At 33.0% G+C, this 18,993-nt stretch overlaps 2 protein-coding genes across 3 annotated transcripts; one reads left to right on the top strand and one right to left on the bottom strand.

Moving 5' to 3' along the window:
* Positions 1–1,573: 1,573 nt before the first annotated feature.
* Positions 1,574–5,013, bottom strand: LOC126653674 (pentatricopeptide repeat-containing protein At5g27110). 2 transcript variants are annotated; one of them, XM_050347614.2, is made up of 3 exons: positions 2,597–5,013; positions 2,428–2,533; positions 1,574–1,889 (listed from the first exon to the last, which is right to left on the bottom strand). In XM_050347614.2, the coding sequence occupies exon 1, from the start codon at positions 4,915–4,917 to the stop codon at positions 2,830–2,832; it is 2,088 nt and encodes a 695-aa protein (XP_050203571.1). In that variant the 5' UTR covers positions 4,918–5,013; the 3' UTR covers positions 1,574–1,889; positions 2,428–2,533; positions 2,597–2,829. The 2 variants fall into 2 exon arrangements, with proteins under 2 accessions (XP_050203571.1, XP_050203572.1); XM_050347615.2 differs by having other exon boundaries at positions 2,428–2,485.
* A 1,037-nt stretch (positions 5,014–6,050) lies between these two features.
* Positions 6,051–15,202, top strand: LOC126686205 (PH, RCC1 and FYVE domains-containing protein 1-like). The gene is made up of 9 exons (XM_050380249.2): positions 6,051–6,460; positions 7,528–7,614; positions 7,932–8,021; positions 8,872–8,952; positions 9,148–9,342; positions 9,416–11,548; positions 12,721–12,867; positions 13,807–14,192; positions 14,687–15,202. The coding sequence occupies exons 1-9, from the start codon at positions 6,410–6,412 to the stop codon at positions 14,817–14,819; spliced, it is 3,303 nt and encodes a 1,100-aa protein (XP_050236206.1). The 5' UTR covers positions 6,051–6,409; the 3' UTR covers positions 14,820–15,202.
* Positions 15,203–18,993: the final 3,791 nt, after the last annotated feature.

The raw sequence follows: 18,993 nt of genomic DNA, 5'->3' as shown, positions 1-18,993 counted from the left end.
ATATTTGATATAATTTATATTTTAAATTTTTTATTTAAAAATTAAACGATATGACTTTTCACTTTTATTTCTATTAATAGTTAAATCTCTATGTTTATTTTTAATATCAATCAATAAAGTTAAAATATTTAAGAATAAATTAATTTTCAAATTAATATGAGGAATGAAATCGTTGGAAAAAAAGTGGGGCACTACATAGTTTCGTTAAATTCGTTGACTAAACACCCAAAATGCGTGGAAGAATTAAATCGTTGATAAAATAAAAATGAAAAATATATCGTTTGATTTTCAAAAAAGAGAGAATAAAGCATGAATTATGTCAAATGTGAAAAGAATCATAGTAATTTGCTCGTAAAATATTATGGAGTTTTTTTTTGAATTTAACTGATTTATATTACTTTATTAATTTTAAATTAAAAAAGTTTAGGTTTTACTATAATATATGAAAGTCAATCTTTTACATGTGTAGTTAATTTTAAACAATTTTTAAAATCGTTAAGCTTAGCTTGTTTCCGATAAAATATCTCAATTTCAGCCGATTATATATTTTTTCAAAAATTTAGCTTTTTTGATTTTTCTATATAAAGTTACAAAATTTGATTTCGTCAACATTATTCTATTGATAAATATTTTTAACCAAAAAAGGTTAAATTTTGTTAGAATTAATTTTTTAAAAGCAGGTATTGTTTTTGATGAAAAGGTTATTAAATTGGATAACTGGATAATTTATAAAGCTAAAAATATAAATAGGCTAAAATTAAAATATTTTTTAAAAAATTGATTAGACCTTACTGCACCTTGAAATGTTACTTATTAAGATATTATGCCTAAATTTTATGCAAGTGTAATTTTAACATTGAGCAAAAATTATTTGTTGCACAAGGTGCATTGTAATATTACTGCTCCTTTAATTTATTAACATATACTAATAGTCATGTTGTTATACCTCTGCAAGGTTTAATATATAGTCTAATGGTAAAAAAAAGTTTACTATTTAATTTAAATTTTAGTTTTTTTTTTAAAATAGTAGTCATGTTGTGTTTTACTATTGTAAAAATAGTCAAATTAGTGGCAAAACTTGTTATTTTCAATTACGCTATTAGACTATTATTATTTTTAAACAAAAAAGGTTAAATTTAGTTAGAATTAATTCGTGATAGATTTGCAAAAAATAAAAGGTAGTGATTTTATTTGACACTTTTTAAAGAACATGATTAAAATGAAAAAACGTGTAAAAGTGGTGATTTTATATAGAATTAACCCTATTAAAGGAAACCTTTTTAAAAAGTAAACAAATGGATGATTCTTACATTGATAACACAATCCTCAGCGATCTTCTATAGAGATCCTTACACCAAATTTGGCATTAACTTAATTATTATCTTTACAAAATTCAATGCTAAAAACCAAAAATAGTGAATATTATATGTGATTTTTATAAAAGGAAAACAAAGGTAAAATGGACAAATGATAATAAGTCATAAAAAAAGTTTCATATGACAATTGTATTTTGCTTGAATTTTCTTGAAAATTTGTAACATATACATAATTTCAATTTATTGAAGAAAAAAAATCAAATTAAATTATGCATATATGTTAAGAAAATAAAATAAAGTTACCGATTCCGGACCAATAAAAAGCTCAATAATGCAAAGTCTTACAAACCCATCTCATAAAATTAATCATACTTCACACAAACTAAATCATGACGAGTTCTTTCAATAAAACATATTTTCTGTTGACACTCATGTTGTTATTTTCTGCATCATGCAATGCCGGTCATTCAAACATAGCTCGAGTAACTGTAATTAACGGCTTAGACGGAGATTTGGATCTGAATCTTCACTGCAAATCCAGAGATGATGATCTTGGAGAGAAAGTATTACAACCTAAAAAAACATTCGAGTTTCAGTTCTATCCTGGTTTTTTTAAGATCAATCCATATTATTGTCGGATGGCATGGAAGGGAGATGGTAACATTCACCGGTTTGTTGTTTATAATCAAAGTAGAGATGGTTTGAGGTGCACAACATGTTCATGGTTGGTCAAACTAAACGGGCCTTGTTTGTTTAATGCTAAGACAAAAGCATATGATATATGCTACACATGGTATAATTAGAAAAATTATTTAGTCTACTTATCATTGTCGGATGAATTGTAATCACTTTCATCTAATAGTGAAATAAGGAAGTGCAAAATAAATGCTTAACGTATAAAAAATCTCTTATATTTTAAAAACTTTATCTATCTGATTCTTCTTTAAAGTTTGTGGGTAATAGATTCTGGGATCTTTAAACATTTTATTGAATTCCTTAATTAATTTCTATGATAATTAAGGAACGTAAATATTCTCTGTTTTGATGCTAAAGCCAGATGAAAAAAATGCAAAGTAAATAAGAACTGAAAAATGGAAGTTGGAAAGTGTACCTTTTCATGTACAATATTCTTCAAGTTCATGTGTTTATATGTACTACATTCCCTTCCACTGCAATCAGGAATGTGTCGGAATGTGAGTTCGAACTGCGCATACTTCCTGGAGTACATTACACTATAAGCTATAATTAAGATAAAACTTGTGAATTTAAGAGCCAATTACCATTGGTGAACCTCCTCGTTGCATGCTCTTCGAGGGGGAAAGCCGGCTAACGAGCCATGAAAATTCCGCACTTTTCTGCTATGGTTTTGGCAAGTGATCTTGTGAGTCATGAATTGATTTGAATGGAAAATTCTGTAGTCCCGCGGTTCGGCTTTTCGTTTCTTTTCCTGGAAATCCTTAAAAAATTCCAAAACTCCATCTTTATAAGATACTGATATGACTTTCCATGAATTTCAAGGAAGCGGTAACTCATCTTTTTCCATGTGATTATAAAGAATCACAAGACAGTCATGCACCATGTCTGGTTCAGGGTGCGACCAGTCTTTGACGAAAAAAGGTTGAATTCTCTTGTCAATCTCTATCCAGCTACAGCCAGGATTCTTCTTAAGTCCAAGCTCTTTCATTTTTAATCTCAACATGCCCATCTTTTCCCAGTTCTTGACAGAGGCATACAGATTTGATAAAGTAATATAAGTTGCTGAATCATCGGGATCTTTTCTAATAAGCAGCTCTGCTATTTCCTCTCCTAGTTCTACATCTTTGTGCAAAAGACATGCCGAAAGTAGTGTGCTTAACAATCCAACATCATCTATTATTTCAGGACTGTTCTGAAGAATGTTATAAGCTTCATGCAGTCTACCAGCACGCCCGAGTAGATCAATCAAGCATGAGCAATGTTCAATTCCGGGTTTAATTCCATAGTCGGTGGTCATCTGATTGAAATAACCGTAGCCCTCATCAACTAATCCCGCATGCCCACAAGCTGATAATACCGCTATAAAAGTAACTGCGTCTGGTTTTACATCAGATTGCTGCATATCTTCAAAAAGTTTCAAAGCTTCAAAAGCTTGGCCGTGCGACCCATATGCGGTAATCATTGAAGTCCATGATATAAGATCCTTCTCTGGCAACTTATTGAAAACATTTAGAGCTTCATCAACAGCACCACATTTTGCATACATGTCAAGGAGAGCCCCCATGACTATCTCATTCGTTTCCAATCCCTGTTCTTCGACACAATTGTGGATTTCTTTACCCTTTACTAGGGCCGCTAGTTGTGAACAAGCCGATAAGACAGTAGAGAATGTTACAGCATCTGGTTTTATTTTTGCACCTTTCATCTCATCAAACAAGCCGATTGTCTTGAAATAATCTCCCACAGACACATATCCAGAAATCATAATATTCCAAGAAACCGCATTTGCATCTGGCAGCAGCATGTTAAAGATATTTTCAGCCGACGGGATTCTTCCACATTTGAAGTATAGATCAATTAGTCCACTACCAACAAATATATCAAAATCAACTTTATGTCTAATTAAATATCCATGAATGGATCGTCCATGTCGAAAATGGGAAACTCTCGAACAAACTAATAATATGCTAGTCAAAGTAGTTAGAGTTGGTTGAGTACCTTCCATGATCATTCTTTTAAGAAGTTGAATACACTCTTTACTATCACCAACTAAACTATAACCCGCAATCAAGGAATTCCAAGCAACCGGCGTCTTTTTCGTCATCCGCTCGAAAATATCCTTAGCTACATCCAAGCAACCACATTTCCCATACATGTCCACAAGTGCCGAGCTCACAAAGCCATCAAACACCAACCCATTATCCACAACATCTCTATGAATCTCTCTACCTCTCTCCAAGTCCAAAACCCTAGCACAACACGAAATCGCCACGGTCACCGTTACCGAATTCGGCTCAAACCCGAACTCCCTCATCCTCCCAAACAACTCCAACGCTTCCCCAGCTCTCCCATCTTGATAACAGCAAGAAATAACAGTATTCCAACTCACAACATCTCTCTCAGGCATTTCATCGAACAGTTTAACTGCACAAACAAACAAATCACACTTACCATATAATCTCACCAGCGAGCTTACAACAACAGTATCTGACACAAACCCAGACTTAACGACATGGGCATGCACCATTCTCCCATAGCTAACCTTACCCAAACCAGCACAAGCTTTTAACAGTGATGGGTAGGTAAAAGAGTCAGGTTTCAAGTGAGGGAACTGTAATAAACTTTGAAAAAGCTCAAGGGCTTCAATGTACATGTAATTTTTAGTGTAAGCAGCCATGAGGCCGTTCCATAAGGAGATATCTAATGGGTTGTCAATGGTTTTGAAGACAAGTTTGGCATAGTCATACGTTTGAAATGAGAAGTAAAATTTTATAAGGTTTTTGCAGAGGGCAACGTTGTTTTGTAAGCCTAGTGTGATTATTTTTTGGTGGCAGAGTTTTCCTCGGAGGAGTGAGTTTGATGTAATGCATTTTAGCAAGATCGTCGATAGCTTCGCCGTGTCCATTCAAGAATTGCTCTGCATCGAAGTTAAAACACTTAACGGTAAATTAAGTTTCAAATACGGGAGACGAAATTATTGATAAAATAAAAAGTGAAGGACAAAATCGTTTGAAGAAATAAAAGTAGAGGAATATATAATTTCATTGACTCAATTGACTGGCATTAAAAATATATAAAAGAATTAAATCGTTGATAAAAAAAAAAATCATATCGTTTAATTTTCAAATAAAAAAAATTAAAGTGTAAATTATAATAAAGAATTGTTATTTTTTATGTTTATTATTTCATTCATTTTTCAATTATAATATTTTATATACTTTTTAATAATTACACCGTTAAAAGTTTTATTCTATCCAATTAATATTTATAATAAATAACTGACTATATTTTAGCCAAATAAAATTTAATTGACTAATTAAGATAGTAATTTATTATGAACAGTCTATTTTATTTAGTTTTTTTAACAACTATTTTTAACTTTGATTAAATTTTATATTTATACATAACATTATCAAGTAATAATATTGTATTTAATTTTTAATTAAATAATTTAGTTATGATTTAAATTTATTATTAAATAAGAATGAGATTCGATTAAACTCGTTAAGTTCGTGAGCTTTTGATAAATTCGAATCGAAAATGAACGAATTAATTTGAATACTCGATTTGACTCGACTCGTTTATATCCCGACGACAAATGCTGTGTCCACCAAATTACACCTTAATATACTCTTATTTTCTAGTTATATGGATAAGATTCAAATAATTGCATCTTATAACATTGTAACAAGCAAAAGAAATTTAAAAATTGTAAAGTGCCTATCTTCACTTTCACTTGAAAAAAAAAAGAAAATTAAAAAAAAAAGAAAAAAAAGGGAAAGAAAACATAATTAAATAACTTTCTTTTCTCTAATTCTCTTCAACAGAAATAAAAATTTAGCAAAAACAGTTGACAAACAAACAGAAATACCTAAAAAAAACAAGTGTATTTACATATCAGTATTAAATAATTCAAATTTATTTAATCAAATTAGCTATACACAAAAAAAGTTATAAAAAGTATTATTTTATCTTTTCCTTTTATTCATTATTTAAAAAAAAGTTTATAATAATACAAATATCTTCACTCTAGTTTCCATCTCATTTCCATTCCAGTCTTTAAACTTTCCTCAGAAAAAGAAAAAGGAAAGAAATTATTTTCAATTTAGTCCAAAACACAATTGACATTATTATTCTTTATCAATTAATCTAATCCATTACTTTTCTCTGACTACAGCTGCTAAAATCAGATCATAGCAATCGAATTATCCCTTAACTTCGCGATTTTCTTTCACTTTCTCGGCATCCAAACACACTAGTACATTTTCCCAGCTGCTTCCCGAATCCCGGGAAAATACTCATATCTTTTTCAGTTCAGTGAAAATGAATGAATTGAGTGAAATGTGCTGATTCTGATGGAGAAGTATAAATTAGGAGTAATTTGATGAACTGATTGAATGGCCTCAGATCTTAGTAGAACTGGCCCAGTTGAAAGGGACATCGAACAGGTATATATTTTTATAGTTATTTTTTTTTTGTTTTTTCTGTTGTATTTTGCTACAATTAAGCTTATATAGTATTAAATTACTTTTTATTATTCGAAAATCGATTGTCAATCGAGCAATTGAGAAATTCTTTTGTGGAAGATTAGCTTATAGATATAGTTAGTGGCGGAGTCAGAAATTTTAATTAAGGTGAACTGAAAGTTTATTAGGAGGATAAAATTGTACTGAAAGTTTGGAAGTTGGGCAAAATTCGCAAAATGTAAATTTTAAGGCAGACAATGCTATAAATTTAAGACGGAAAAACTATACTATTAAATTCTATATTTATAATTTTCCAAAGATTCAAAATAATAAAGTGGGCAACTGCACATCATAAGCTCTTTCTAGGTCTGCGTGTGGATCCTGTTCAATTTTGTGGGGAATGAATATATGTGATTAATTTGTAAATGTGGAAATTGGATAATGTAGTAGCTCATTATGTGTTGTTGAGAAGAGTAGCAGTTGTTTTAATAGGGTGTTTAAAGTGGATGATTATTAGAATACAGTGATACATGAAAGGGTGTGGGTTATGTAGCTTACCGATATTGATCGGACTGGAAGGGAGGTGTTATTTTAGCAATCTTTAAATGCTGTTAGTTGATTGTGTGCAGTTGTAGTATTTAAATACGTAAACATATTATGATGAATCTAGAAATGTCAGCAAGGACAAATTACTGATTCTTCTATTCTTGCCACACCTAGTGACCCTAATAGATTGTATTGAACCTGTTTAATCACTGGCAAGAGTAGTTATGAGGTTAATTAGCATATTCAAATGAGATATTACGTGAAGCCTATCCTTAAAAGGTTGTTGCAGTGGTGTTTCTTTATGATAGAAGGATTGTGCAATGTTTATCGTATATTTTCACATTCATTTTCTTCCTCTGTGAAAAACAAAAAGATCCCTCGATGCTTCCTTTACTCATTTGAACTAATTATACGGTTGTGTTGGTTTTAGTCTATATTTCAATTCATCACCAGAAAATGCGTTGAATAAGCTTAAATTAGGTTCTTAATGATTTTTATGACAGGCCATCACTGCTCTAAAGAAGGGGGCTTACTTGCTCAAGTATGGAAGAAGGGGAAAACCCAAGTTTTGTCCTTTCCGTCTTTCCAATGTAAGTTTTCTCCAAATGGTGCATTTTTTTCTTTTATATTTTCACCAATAAATGTACTTCCGTCTGATAAGTAGCTAAATGAGGAATGCGCTTTCATTTATTCAATTTAGTCGCTGTACAAGCCCATCTGGTAGCTGAATACAGTGAATAGTGTTTCATTACAAGGTGCAATTTGCTATATCTCTGTTTTAGAACAGTTTTGGTATTTCCTTGGTGCACCAGACGTGCTAGCATGTAGTTATGTGGTTAAAAACTATTTCGATAATATTATTAATAATATAAGTTCCAAGTCGATGACAGTTAAAATTATTTTTCAGGATGAGTCGGTTTTGATATGGTTCTCAGGGAAAGAGGAGAAAATTCTTAGACTAAGTCATATAACCAGAATAATATCTGGGCAACGCACTGTAAGTTTCTTGAAACGATATTATATTTTTATTAGCTACTCAGCCTCGACTTGGCAGTGCTATTAAACTGCAGCTATGTGTGTACACTTTGTGATGTTGTAGTTGCTCTTATTTTTCATTTATCTCTCTCATTTTAATCTCTTTAGTGGCACTAGTAGCTTATTATTAGCATTTTTAGGAATCTCATATGTATGAATACAGATGACTGAATAACATATGCGTTCAGATTCAAGTTTAATGTACTTGATATGTACAGGTTAAAAATGGTCACCTTTAATAGTCATATTTATGATTAGTGCTTGCAATCCGCATTATCAATGCGGATTCATTCTTAGTAATAGAAGAAAGAGATTTAATTACTTTAGAGACTTAGAATCATATTAACGAATTTAACTACTATATTATGCTGTCCGGTTGAAGTGAGGTCTTGAGAGGGTGATAAGTGATTGGTGCGTGTAGGCCTAACTGTTTTTTTGTTTTGTTTTAATCAAAGTAGGCCTAACTGCTTGACAGGGATTTTATCTGCCTAAAATAAGTTATGGGGCATTCAAGGTCTGCATAATTGATTGTTATGATTTTGTTCATTATGTTGGCTGCACTGGTATGTAGACTTAATTACTCACCTTGTAAACTTTCCAGTCAGTCCATCACTTATATGGAAATTGGTGCTGGGATCACTTGTTCCAGTATCATAAAGTCACTGAAGTTTGTTGCTCTGCTAATTGGTGCATTATGTGTGACCATATGTGTTCTTATGACACTAAAAGTCTAGAACTTCTCTTGCTGTAGATTGAATTTCTAATACAAGCTGTTCATTTGGTTTGCACTGATTAGATATTTCCTTTTCCAGCCGATATTTCAAAGATACCCAAGGCCGGAGAAGGAATACCAGTCTTTTTCTCTTATATACAATGACAGGTCACTTGATTTGGTAAGAGCATACATTCTGGATCCATTCACTTCAATGAGAAGCACTTGTACTTTTATGTTGTATTCATGAATTGGATTATTGGTATAAGTTAATCTCTACAGCTTCTGCCCTTGAAGGTTGCATGAGTGGTAATGATCGTCAAAGCTTTAATCTCTCGGTTTATTCTGATCTTCTGTTCTGATCTTTCATTACCAGATCTGCAAAGATAAAGATGAAGCTGAGGTATGGTTTAGTGGTTTAAAAGCATTAATTTCGCGTAGTCATCAACGAAAATGGAGAACAGAATCAAGGAGTGATGGAATTCCATCTGAAGCAAATAGTCCTAGGACATACACTCGAAGAAGTTCTCCTCTGAACTCTCCATTTGGTAGTAATGACAGTTTGCAGAAGGTATGACTATTTTCCATTACTTTTAAATTACATGATGAATGAAATCATAGGATTTTCTTTGTCTCAAGTTCAGGACGGTGACCACCTTCGTCTTCATAGTCCATATGAGAGCCCCCCTAAAAATGGTCTGGACAAGGCATTTTCAGATGTGATATTATATGCTGTTCCCCCTAAGGGATTTTTTCCATCAGATTCTGCTAGTGCTTCAGTACATTCTTTATCATCTGGTGGCTCAGATAGTGTACATGGTCATATGAAGGCAATGGCGATGGATGCATTTAGAGTTAGCCTATCTAGTGCTGTTAGCTCATCTAGTCAAGGTTCCGGTCATGATGACGGTGATGCTATGGGAGATGTATTCATTTGGGGGGAAGGGACAGGAGATGGAGTCATAGGAGGTGGAGCTCATAGAGTTGGAAGTAGTTTTGGTGTAAAAATGGATTCCTTATTGCCAAAAGCCTTAGAATCAACTGTAGTACTTGATGTCCAGAATATAGCGTGTGGGGGAAGACATTCGGCCTTAGTCACCAAGCAAGGAGAGGTTTTCTCTTGGGGGGAGGAATCAGGAGGCAGGCTTGGGCATGGTGTAGACTCTGATGTTTTGCATCCGAAGCTTATTGATTCACTCAGTAATATAAATATTGAACTTGTGGCATGTGGCGAGTACCATAGCTGTGCTGTAACACTTTCTGGTGATTTGTACACTTGGGGTGATGGAACTTATAATTTTGGTCTTCTTGGACATGGAAATGAAGTAAGTCACTGGGTTCCAAAAAGAGTGAACGGGCCTTTGGAAGGCATACATGTCTCATCTATATCTTGTGGACCCTGGCATACAGCAGTTGTAACCTCTGCTGGGCAATTGTTTACTTTTGGTGATGGTACATTCTGTGTTCTAGGTCATGGAGATAGAAAAAGTGTTTCAATACCAAGGGAAGTAGAATCCCTGAAAGGTCTCCGCACTGTACGAGCAGCCTGTGGAGTTTGGCATACTGCTGCAGTTGTAGAAGTCATGGTGGGAAATTCAAGTTCCAGCAATTGTTCTTCAGGAAAGCTGTTCACTTGGGGAGATGGAGATAAAGGTCGACTTGGGCATGGTGACAAGGAAGCAAAACTGGTTCCTACATGCGTTGCTGCTCTTGTTGAACCCAACTTTTGCCAAGTTGCATGTGGACATAGTCTGACAGTTGCACTTACAACCTCAGGCCATGTCTACACAATGGGTAGTCCTGTCTATGGCCAGCTAGGAAACCCCCATGCTGATGGAAAGCTCCCCAGCCGTGTTGAAGGAAAACTCTCTAGGAGTTTTGTTGAGGAGATTGCTTGTGGTGCTTATCATGTTGCAGTTTTAACTTCAAAAACTGAGGTTTATACATGGGGAAAGGGAGCAAATGGACGATTAGGTCACGGGGATACAGATGATAGAAATTTCCCGACGTTGGTAGAAGCCTTGAAAGACAAACAAGTGAAGAGTGTTGCTTGTGGGACAAATTTTACTGCTGTTATCTGCCTCCATAAATGGGTTTCTGGTATTGATCAGTCTATGTGTTCTGGCTGCCGCCTGCCATTTAATTTCAAAAGAAAACGGCACAACTGTTATAATTGTGGGTTAGTTTTTTGTCATTCATGCAGTAGCAAGAAGTCTCTTAAGGCTTCCATGGCACCAAATCCAAACAAACCTTATCGTGTTTGTGATAATTGCTTTAGTAAATTGAGGAAAGCCATTGAAACTGATGCTTCATCTCAGTCTTCTGTAAGCAGGAGAGGTAGTGTCAATCATGGGTCTAATGAGTTCATTGATAAAGATGAGAAGTTGGACTCGAGATCTCGTGCACAACTTGCTAGGTTTTCATCAATGGAGTCCTTAAAACAAGCAGACAGTAGATCTAAGAGAAACAAGAAACTGGAATTCAACAGCAGCCGTGTTTCACCAGTACCAAATGGAGGCTCCCAATGGGGAGCACTCAATATTTCAAAATCTTTCAATCCTATGTTTGGTTCATCCAAGAAGTTTTTCTCAGCTTCTGTTCCTGGATCGAGAATTGTTTCTCGTGCAACATCGCCAATATCAAGACGACCTAGCCCACCTCGCTCAACAACACCAACCCCAACCCTGGGTGGATTAACCTCACCAAAACTCGTTGTAGGTGATGCTAAAAGAACAAATGAGTACCTCGGCCAGGAGATTAACAAATTGAGAGCACAGGTGTGCACTTTGCATTTTTTTTTTCTGTTCCCTTTGATCAACTATGTGGTAACCTAGTTCATTATCTATTTTCCCCAGGCTAACTTTTCTTCTTGAAATGGCATGAATCCTTATACTCGATGAAAAATGATGTTTGCTACATCCATTTGCTAATTTTAAAGACATTAGCAAACTATGATTTCTAGTGTATTGAATATAAAAATTCACCTGTTTTAGTTGCATACTTTTTGAATAGTTTAATGTCACTTGCTATGATTTGTAGATTCTTGCAGATTTTAGTTTTCTTTTTTCCTTTTCTGGTATATTGTTATACTCCAAATTTGTGCTTTACCATTCTCATTTGTAACAAACTTAGTTGCTGAGATGAAGAGGATATGGGAAGATGGAGAGCTACCTGATGTGATTAATGACCTTATATGGGGGATGTAGGGCAGATGCAGATGTCTGTCTAGTAGAGCTTGCATGGTCAGAAAAACTTGAAGGATAGATTGACTTTAGGATATAATAGGCTGTATGGCTTAATGTAGAAAGTAAGAATAATTCTTAGTTTAGGTGGAATTTTGCATTAAAGAAGGGCCAGAATAGGAAGAATGTGCTGGGACAAAATCTCGCAGGGTGATTTTTCCTATTACGGCCAGGGCAGTGTAATGGATTCTCTACTGAAGTTGCCATGGGTTTAGGCTTGAAATATCACCTTAAAAGACAGGAGATAATAAGAATAAAAGTGGCAGCACCTGGATAAGAGTCTGACTACTAGTAGAGTTGCTTGAAATATCATGTCTTAAGTTTCCTGTGCTTTAAGCCTAACTGGCACGGGTCAGGCTTAGAGCTTTGTGTTTTCGTAACTCACCAGTTGGAACTGTAGGATAGCTTTGCTTGAAACATCATGTCTTTGACTAGAGGATATGACTTAAAGTGTAGTTTTAGTTCAGTGTAATGCGTCCTACGTTGTTTGATTCAATTAATAAGAAAATAGAAGCAGGGCAAGTCTTGGTGCAGAAGTTAAGCTGTTCATTTGATAACTTGTGTCGTAGGTATGAGGGGTGGAAGGGTATTTACATAACCGCACAGCCTCCTCCCCAACCCTCCAGTTGAGCATTTTATAAACAAATATGCTGTGCCTGTGATTGGTTTTGGCTCTGCAGTATGTCTCATAAATCTTTCTTTTTTAGGTGGAGAATCTTACTTGCAAAGCCCAACTCCAAGAAACTGAGCTGGAAAGGACAACAAAGCAGCTAAAGGAAGCAATAGCAATTGCTGGAGAAGAGACTGCTAAATGCAAAGCAGCAAAAGAAGTGATCAAGTCATTGACTGCTCAAGTAAGATGGATTTGATCTGCATGAGAAGTGATGCATTGATATTGTTTGTTAGTTAATTTCTCTTTAATGGTTAACTTTATGTTCCATAAATGCATATTCTAATTGCGTTTCTAAAACCGTTGCTTTAAATATGCATAAACAAGCATGTCCATATTGGATTGCTATATTGAAAATGCATAGTGCACATAATTTTGATATTTTTGCTCACTTGCTTGGTGGCTCGTGGGGATATGAGCTTGTGAATATAATCACAAAAAAAGTTCAAGAAATTTCGGCTAATGATGCGGCCACTTTTAGTTACTGATAGTTAATGACGCAACATGTAAAATAATCATCACAAGACAATTAATGGATGCTAAGCACTTTTGTGTTATACACTTGTCGAAGAATTCATGATTGTACTGTGTATGCGTGTAAAGATGACATTTGCAGTGTTCTCATTAGGGTGAATAAGGTACATGTTCGGCCAATTATAGTTATTTGACTGCTCTTTGATCAAGTTTGCCTAGTGCCCTAGGTGTTTATGAACTTCTGAAATGAAAGAAATGTTCATGCATCAGTAAGGTGGTTGTGTTTCATGATAATATTAAGGAAATTTATACAATTATTGGCAAACTAATTACCATGTTAATTTCAAGTTTCCTAATTGACAACCTCTTAAAAATTGAAGCAAGAGGCGGTTATGAACCAACTAGAGCATAATTGGCTTATGGACTTGAATTCAACTTGTCTCTTCTTTTTTATTCCTATTTTACTTCAATCGTGTTCTTTCCTCAGTGGCTGCTGGCATTGTTCTACAATTTTTATTCTGTGTAGCAACCTAGATTGCTGGTTTTGAACAGCCCTAGAAAAGTTCAAATAATTTCTAGTTGCATAGACCTAGTCATAACTTCTGATTGATCTTTATCCTGACGTTTTATTTTTTGTAATGATCAATAGTTAAAAGATATGGCTGAGAGACTTCCTGTTGGAGTAGCCCGAAATATCAAATCACCGTCCTTTACATCACTCGGCTTGACTGCAGCTTCAAGTGATATTTCTAGTCCTTCTGCTGATCGTCTGACTGGTCATATACCATCGCCGGAACTGGACACAAACGGATTAAACAGCCCGTTATTGTCTAATGGTTCCACTACCGCCAATATTCGTAATTCAGGTCATAACAAACAAGGCCATTTGGAAGCAACAGTTAGAAATGGAAGCAGAACAAAGGAAGCTGAATCGCACCATGAAGCTGAATGGGTTGAGCAAGATGAGCCTGGAGTATATATAACTCTTACCTCCCTCCCTGGAGGTGGCAAGGATCTTAAACGAGTGCGCTTCAGGTTTGTGTTTTCTAAAGCTCTCGAGAAACAAGAAGTTTATCTGGTAATAATATTGTGTGGTCAGGTCAATATTAACATCCTGAGAATCCAGCTCAGTCATCTTATTCTATTGAAACCATAGTCATAAAACTGATGAAAGTAAAAGTTGAGGGTTAAAAGTTCAATCATAGTTGAACTGTGATAAAAAAACAAATATTTAGATTATTATTTGGAAGTAAAGATCATATAGATTATTATTTGAAAGTAAAGAAAAATATTTAGATTATTAAAGCAAAATAAAATCAAGCATAAATATGGCATGTTCACGGGCACGGAGAAACAGTGTTATTTTAAGGTTTTATATGTTAAAAAAGAAGTTTTGTTTCCGAAACACCAAGTTTTCTACACGTATTCTAAATCAAAAACATTGTTGAATGAAGTGTCTGTGTTAGGAGTCTAAATATGAACAAGTTACTTGTGTGCAATCTTCTTCATTTTTCTAATTGACAATGCAGTCGGAAGAGGTTCAGTGAGAAGCAAGCTGGACAATGGTGGGCAGAGAATAGAGCAAGGGTTTACGAACAATACAATGTTCGCATGATTGACAAGTCGAGTGTTGGTGTCGGGAGTGAGGATTTGGCTCACTAGCAGTTAGGAAATAATTTTTAACAGTATCTCTGTAGATGAAACACTATTTTTCATTTTTCAGCTCCTCGTGCTAGGAATCGTCGATCCTCATCGATTGGGTATGGCTTCCGTCCTTTACGACGAGCTTATAGAAGCAGAATACAGCTACAAGAGAGTGAGTCAGAGGGGTTTGATTGTGTTCTCATTTATTTTAACCTTTTGATTTTTTTCCATATATTTTCGGTATATGTACGGTGTGTCTTCGGGGTTGATGGGGAAAAATGTAAATTGTTAGTAGGTTGGTGGCTCTTGTTGAAAAAGCAACTGCCATGTAAATTCATAAAGCAAATGCATCACATATTTTTCTTCTTTGGTTTGTATAATTCATCTCAGGCTTGTTCAAACTGTCCCTCTACTGTTTCGTATAGTTTATGAAATTTTCATAAATAAATCTCAAACAGAAATCACTCATTAAAAAAAAAAAAGTTAAAACGAAATCAAAAACTAGATACATTCTCATGTGAAATTGTAAAACAAAGCATCGCTTACTTATAAACTTCCATAATATTAAACTTTACTTTTCTTTGAATCTGACTATATAAATCTAACTAGGTTACAATAGTAAGATGAAAACAAAGTTGATGAGTTTCTTTAAGTCGAAACGACCATATTTGAACATCCGGAAGAACGATAAATGCATCATTATTCTCCTTCACTGCATCGTTCCATTTACTAATCAAATTGTAAATAAGATTACCATGACTCATCTTCCATATCTTCAAAATCAGTTTAGTCATCGGCTTCTCTTCATCGTCATATGGTCCTAAAAACAAAACTTCTATACCTTTTAATTTATCGTCTACTGTACGTTCCTGTAATGTAGTTTCCTCGTCTTCTGTTAGAAACCCGTTTTTCGCTTGATTTACTGGCATCGAAAGCCTATTATTATGTTTTTCTAAGTCTGTTTTAGTCAATCTTTTTGTGATTACAAATCTTATATCATAGCCACCTCTCTTTTCAATTTTATCCTTTGTATCATCACTTGGAACTACATCTTCTTCACCATTATTTTTAATATATCTCTTCTTCATTAACAACTTCTTCTTTTCTTCATCCCTTTGGATATCGAACTCTAAAGTATTTTTCGCATCAATTCTGAAGGATAAGCTTATCGGTTTAGGGTTAGGGCTCGAGAATATTGTTTCTCGAAAACTACGTCTCTTTTTTATTGGAAAACGAAGATTCCCATTCTGATTCTCATTCTTATCCTCATATTTCTCGCGGCTAGTACGCTTGTAATCCAATCTACGAACAACTATATCTGTAAGCATGTTTTCAGCATCGGCTTGATTCTTGGTAGTTCCGTAAGCTTTTTTTTTCATGCACGTAAAATTATAATCACCCCATTCGCAAACTTTCTTTCCCTTAAATTTCTTTTTCTCTTCCATTATTTCTCGAAGATTGAAGAACAATATGTGCTAAAAAGAAGTACAAATTGCAATCGAGGAAAAAAATGCAAATTTAATTGGTTTGAATAATGTAAATACTGATGATGTAATGCTGTATATATACATATATATATATAGTGAAGTCCTTATCCTAATGGGATTTTTGTATTCATATAATTTCCTAATCCATTTATAAGAAGGAATTTTAATTCTAATCGACCATTAAAAATCTTTTTCAATAAAGAAAAATAAATGATATAAAAAACACTTTAATTTCAGGTGAGCCAACAACTAATACGCTCCGATCTTTTATCATGTTTGTCGAATTTCCCAATTAAAAATGAAATTATTTTTAAAATACTTCATTTTAAAACATATTTACAATAAATTTATCCATTTTTTCATAATTTTTCACTCTATCTATATCTATATCTATCTATCTATCTATCTATAACAAATATAAAAGTGTATTCGCGGGGGGACACTTTCATTCACGGACAAAAATACCCTTTACATATTTGTGCTTAACAAATAAAAAAATGACATTTCTAAAATATAAAGGAAACATATAAAAAATAATTATCGCAGTAGCTACCATTATGTATCAAATTCCTAATCCTAAAAGAAATTGTGCAATAACTATCATTATGTGTTAAATTCCTAATTCTAATAGAAATTACGCAGATATATCACTATATATAAAAGAATATGACGAGTTTCATTAATATTAAATAATCATATTACAATATTTGTGTTAAAACTTTGATATTTTTTATATTTATTAGTTTACAATGAAAAATAATATAAATTTATTTTAATCATATTATCATTTTTTAATTAAAACTTTGATATTTTTTATATTTATTATTTATTTACAATGAAAAATAATAGAAATTTGCTTCAATCATATTATCATTTTTTAATAACGACAATATCAAAAATTAAATCTATTACTTAATTCTAATTTTTTAACATTTCCAATAAAAGAAATTAAAATTTTGTAAAATAATTAAACAAAACAAATAAAAAAAGGGTTAATTACATATAAAATCACCACCTTTACACGAAATTGCAAAAATAACACGACCTTTAAAACGTGGCAATTCAGGGCACCACCTTTCATTTCTTTTCAAAAATAACACGGGCACATTTTTAGTGGCATTTTTGCTGACGTGGCGTGACACGTGGCACTCTCATCGGGTGTCCAAGTCAGCAAAATTTTATCAAAAAACGTGCCCCAGTTGTTTTTGAAAAGAAATGAAAAGTGATACCCTGAATTGACACGTTTTAAAGGTCGTGTTATTTTAGAAAATTCGTGTAAAGGTGGTGATTTTATATGTAATTAACCCATAAAAAAATACAAGTCTAATAAAATTTAAATAATAATATATTATTAAAGAAATATACAATTATAATATTAAATAATGGGTCATATAGATATCGTTAACGTGCGTAGCACGTGGCCAAAAAAACTAGTATTAATAATAAACATATTTATAATACTACCTACTGTATATAAATTTTTTATTTCATTTTAGATTTTTTTTTGAATGGACACTCTTTTTTCTCTCTTGTCTCTCAAAATTCTCTCTTTTTCTTTTCTTCTTTTTCGTTTGATTTTCTGTTTGTCTCTTCTGGTTGTTTTTCTGTTCGTCTTTTCCGTTCATTTTTCCGTCCGCGCTTCCGTTCGTCTAATTTTGATGGATTTCTCGTCGCTTCCGGCCGTTTTTTCGTTCGTCTCTTCCGTTCGTGCTTTTCCGATCGTCTTTTCCGTTTACGCTATGGATTTCTTGACACCGCTTTTATATTTTTGTAATTTTTTAGATTTTTTGTGATGATTTAAACATTTTGTAAATAAATTATTGTAGATGTATGATTTTTTGTTTATAAAATTGTTGTATTATTCATATAATTATTTTGTCTTTCTCTTATTAATAGATTTGTTAACTTATTTTAATGCTACTGATTTTGTGAAGAACGAACTGATTTATGATGTATTTGTAATGTTTTTATAATGTATTTATGTTACAGTGTATTTTTGGTGTATTTCTAGTGTTTTTCGGTGTACGTTTTTCTATGTTTTTTGTTGTATTTCTGTCGTTTTACTAGTATACATATGGTGCATTTGCTATTATGGTATATTTACAGTGTTAATGGTGTATTTACACCATAAAAACACTACAAAAACATCATATATACACTAAAACACTATAATACACCATATTTACACTAAAAAATAGGCAAAATCCATACAGAGGCCCCTCTACATTACCAGTTTTGTTCGAGAGGCCTCTATCCCAATGTTGTTTACGTTTGGGTTCCTGTACTTGGCAAAATTTCAATTTTCAGGTTCTTTTAAGGGACTGGAGGAATAAAAAAATTGTAAGTAGAGGGACTGGAAAAAACTAAAAAAGAACCTGAAAATCAAAAATTATGTAAGTAGAATCGGAAGAATAAAAAAATAGTATACAGACTTCTTGAACAAAAATGATATAGTGCAAGGGCCTCTAGATTGGTTTGGCTTAAAAAATACGATAAATTTTTTTTTTAAAAAAACACCATAAAAAATCTATAAAAAAAGAGATTAACATTAAAAAATAAAAAAGGTATTTGTAAAAAAAAAAAGGTATTTTTTGTAAAAAAAAGTTAGAAAAATAAAGTAAAAAAATAAAGTAAAAGGATAAATAAAATAGGAAATAATGTATTATAAAAAATTCCATCTAAAAAAGTTCTATTTTTTAAAAGCA

The sequence above is a fragment of the Mercurialis annua genome, linkage group LG6 (assembly GCF_937616625.2).
Source record: "Mercurialis annua linkage group LG6, ddMerAnnu1.2, whole genome shotgun sequence".
NCBI lineage: Eukaryota > Viridiplantae > Streptophyta > Magnoliopsida > Malpighiales > Euphorbiaceae > Mercurialis > Mercurialis annua.
The sequence above is the reverse complement of the archived record's forward strand: the minus strand, read 5'-3'. Positions and strand labels throughout refer to the sequence as shown.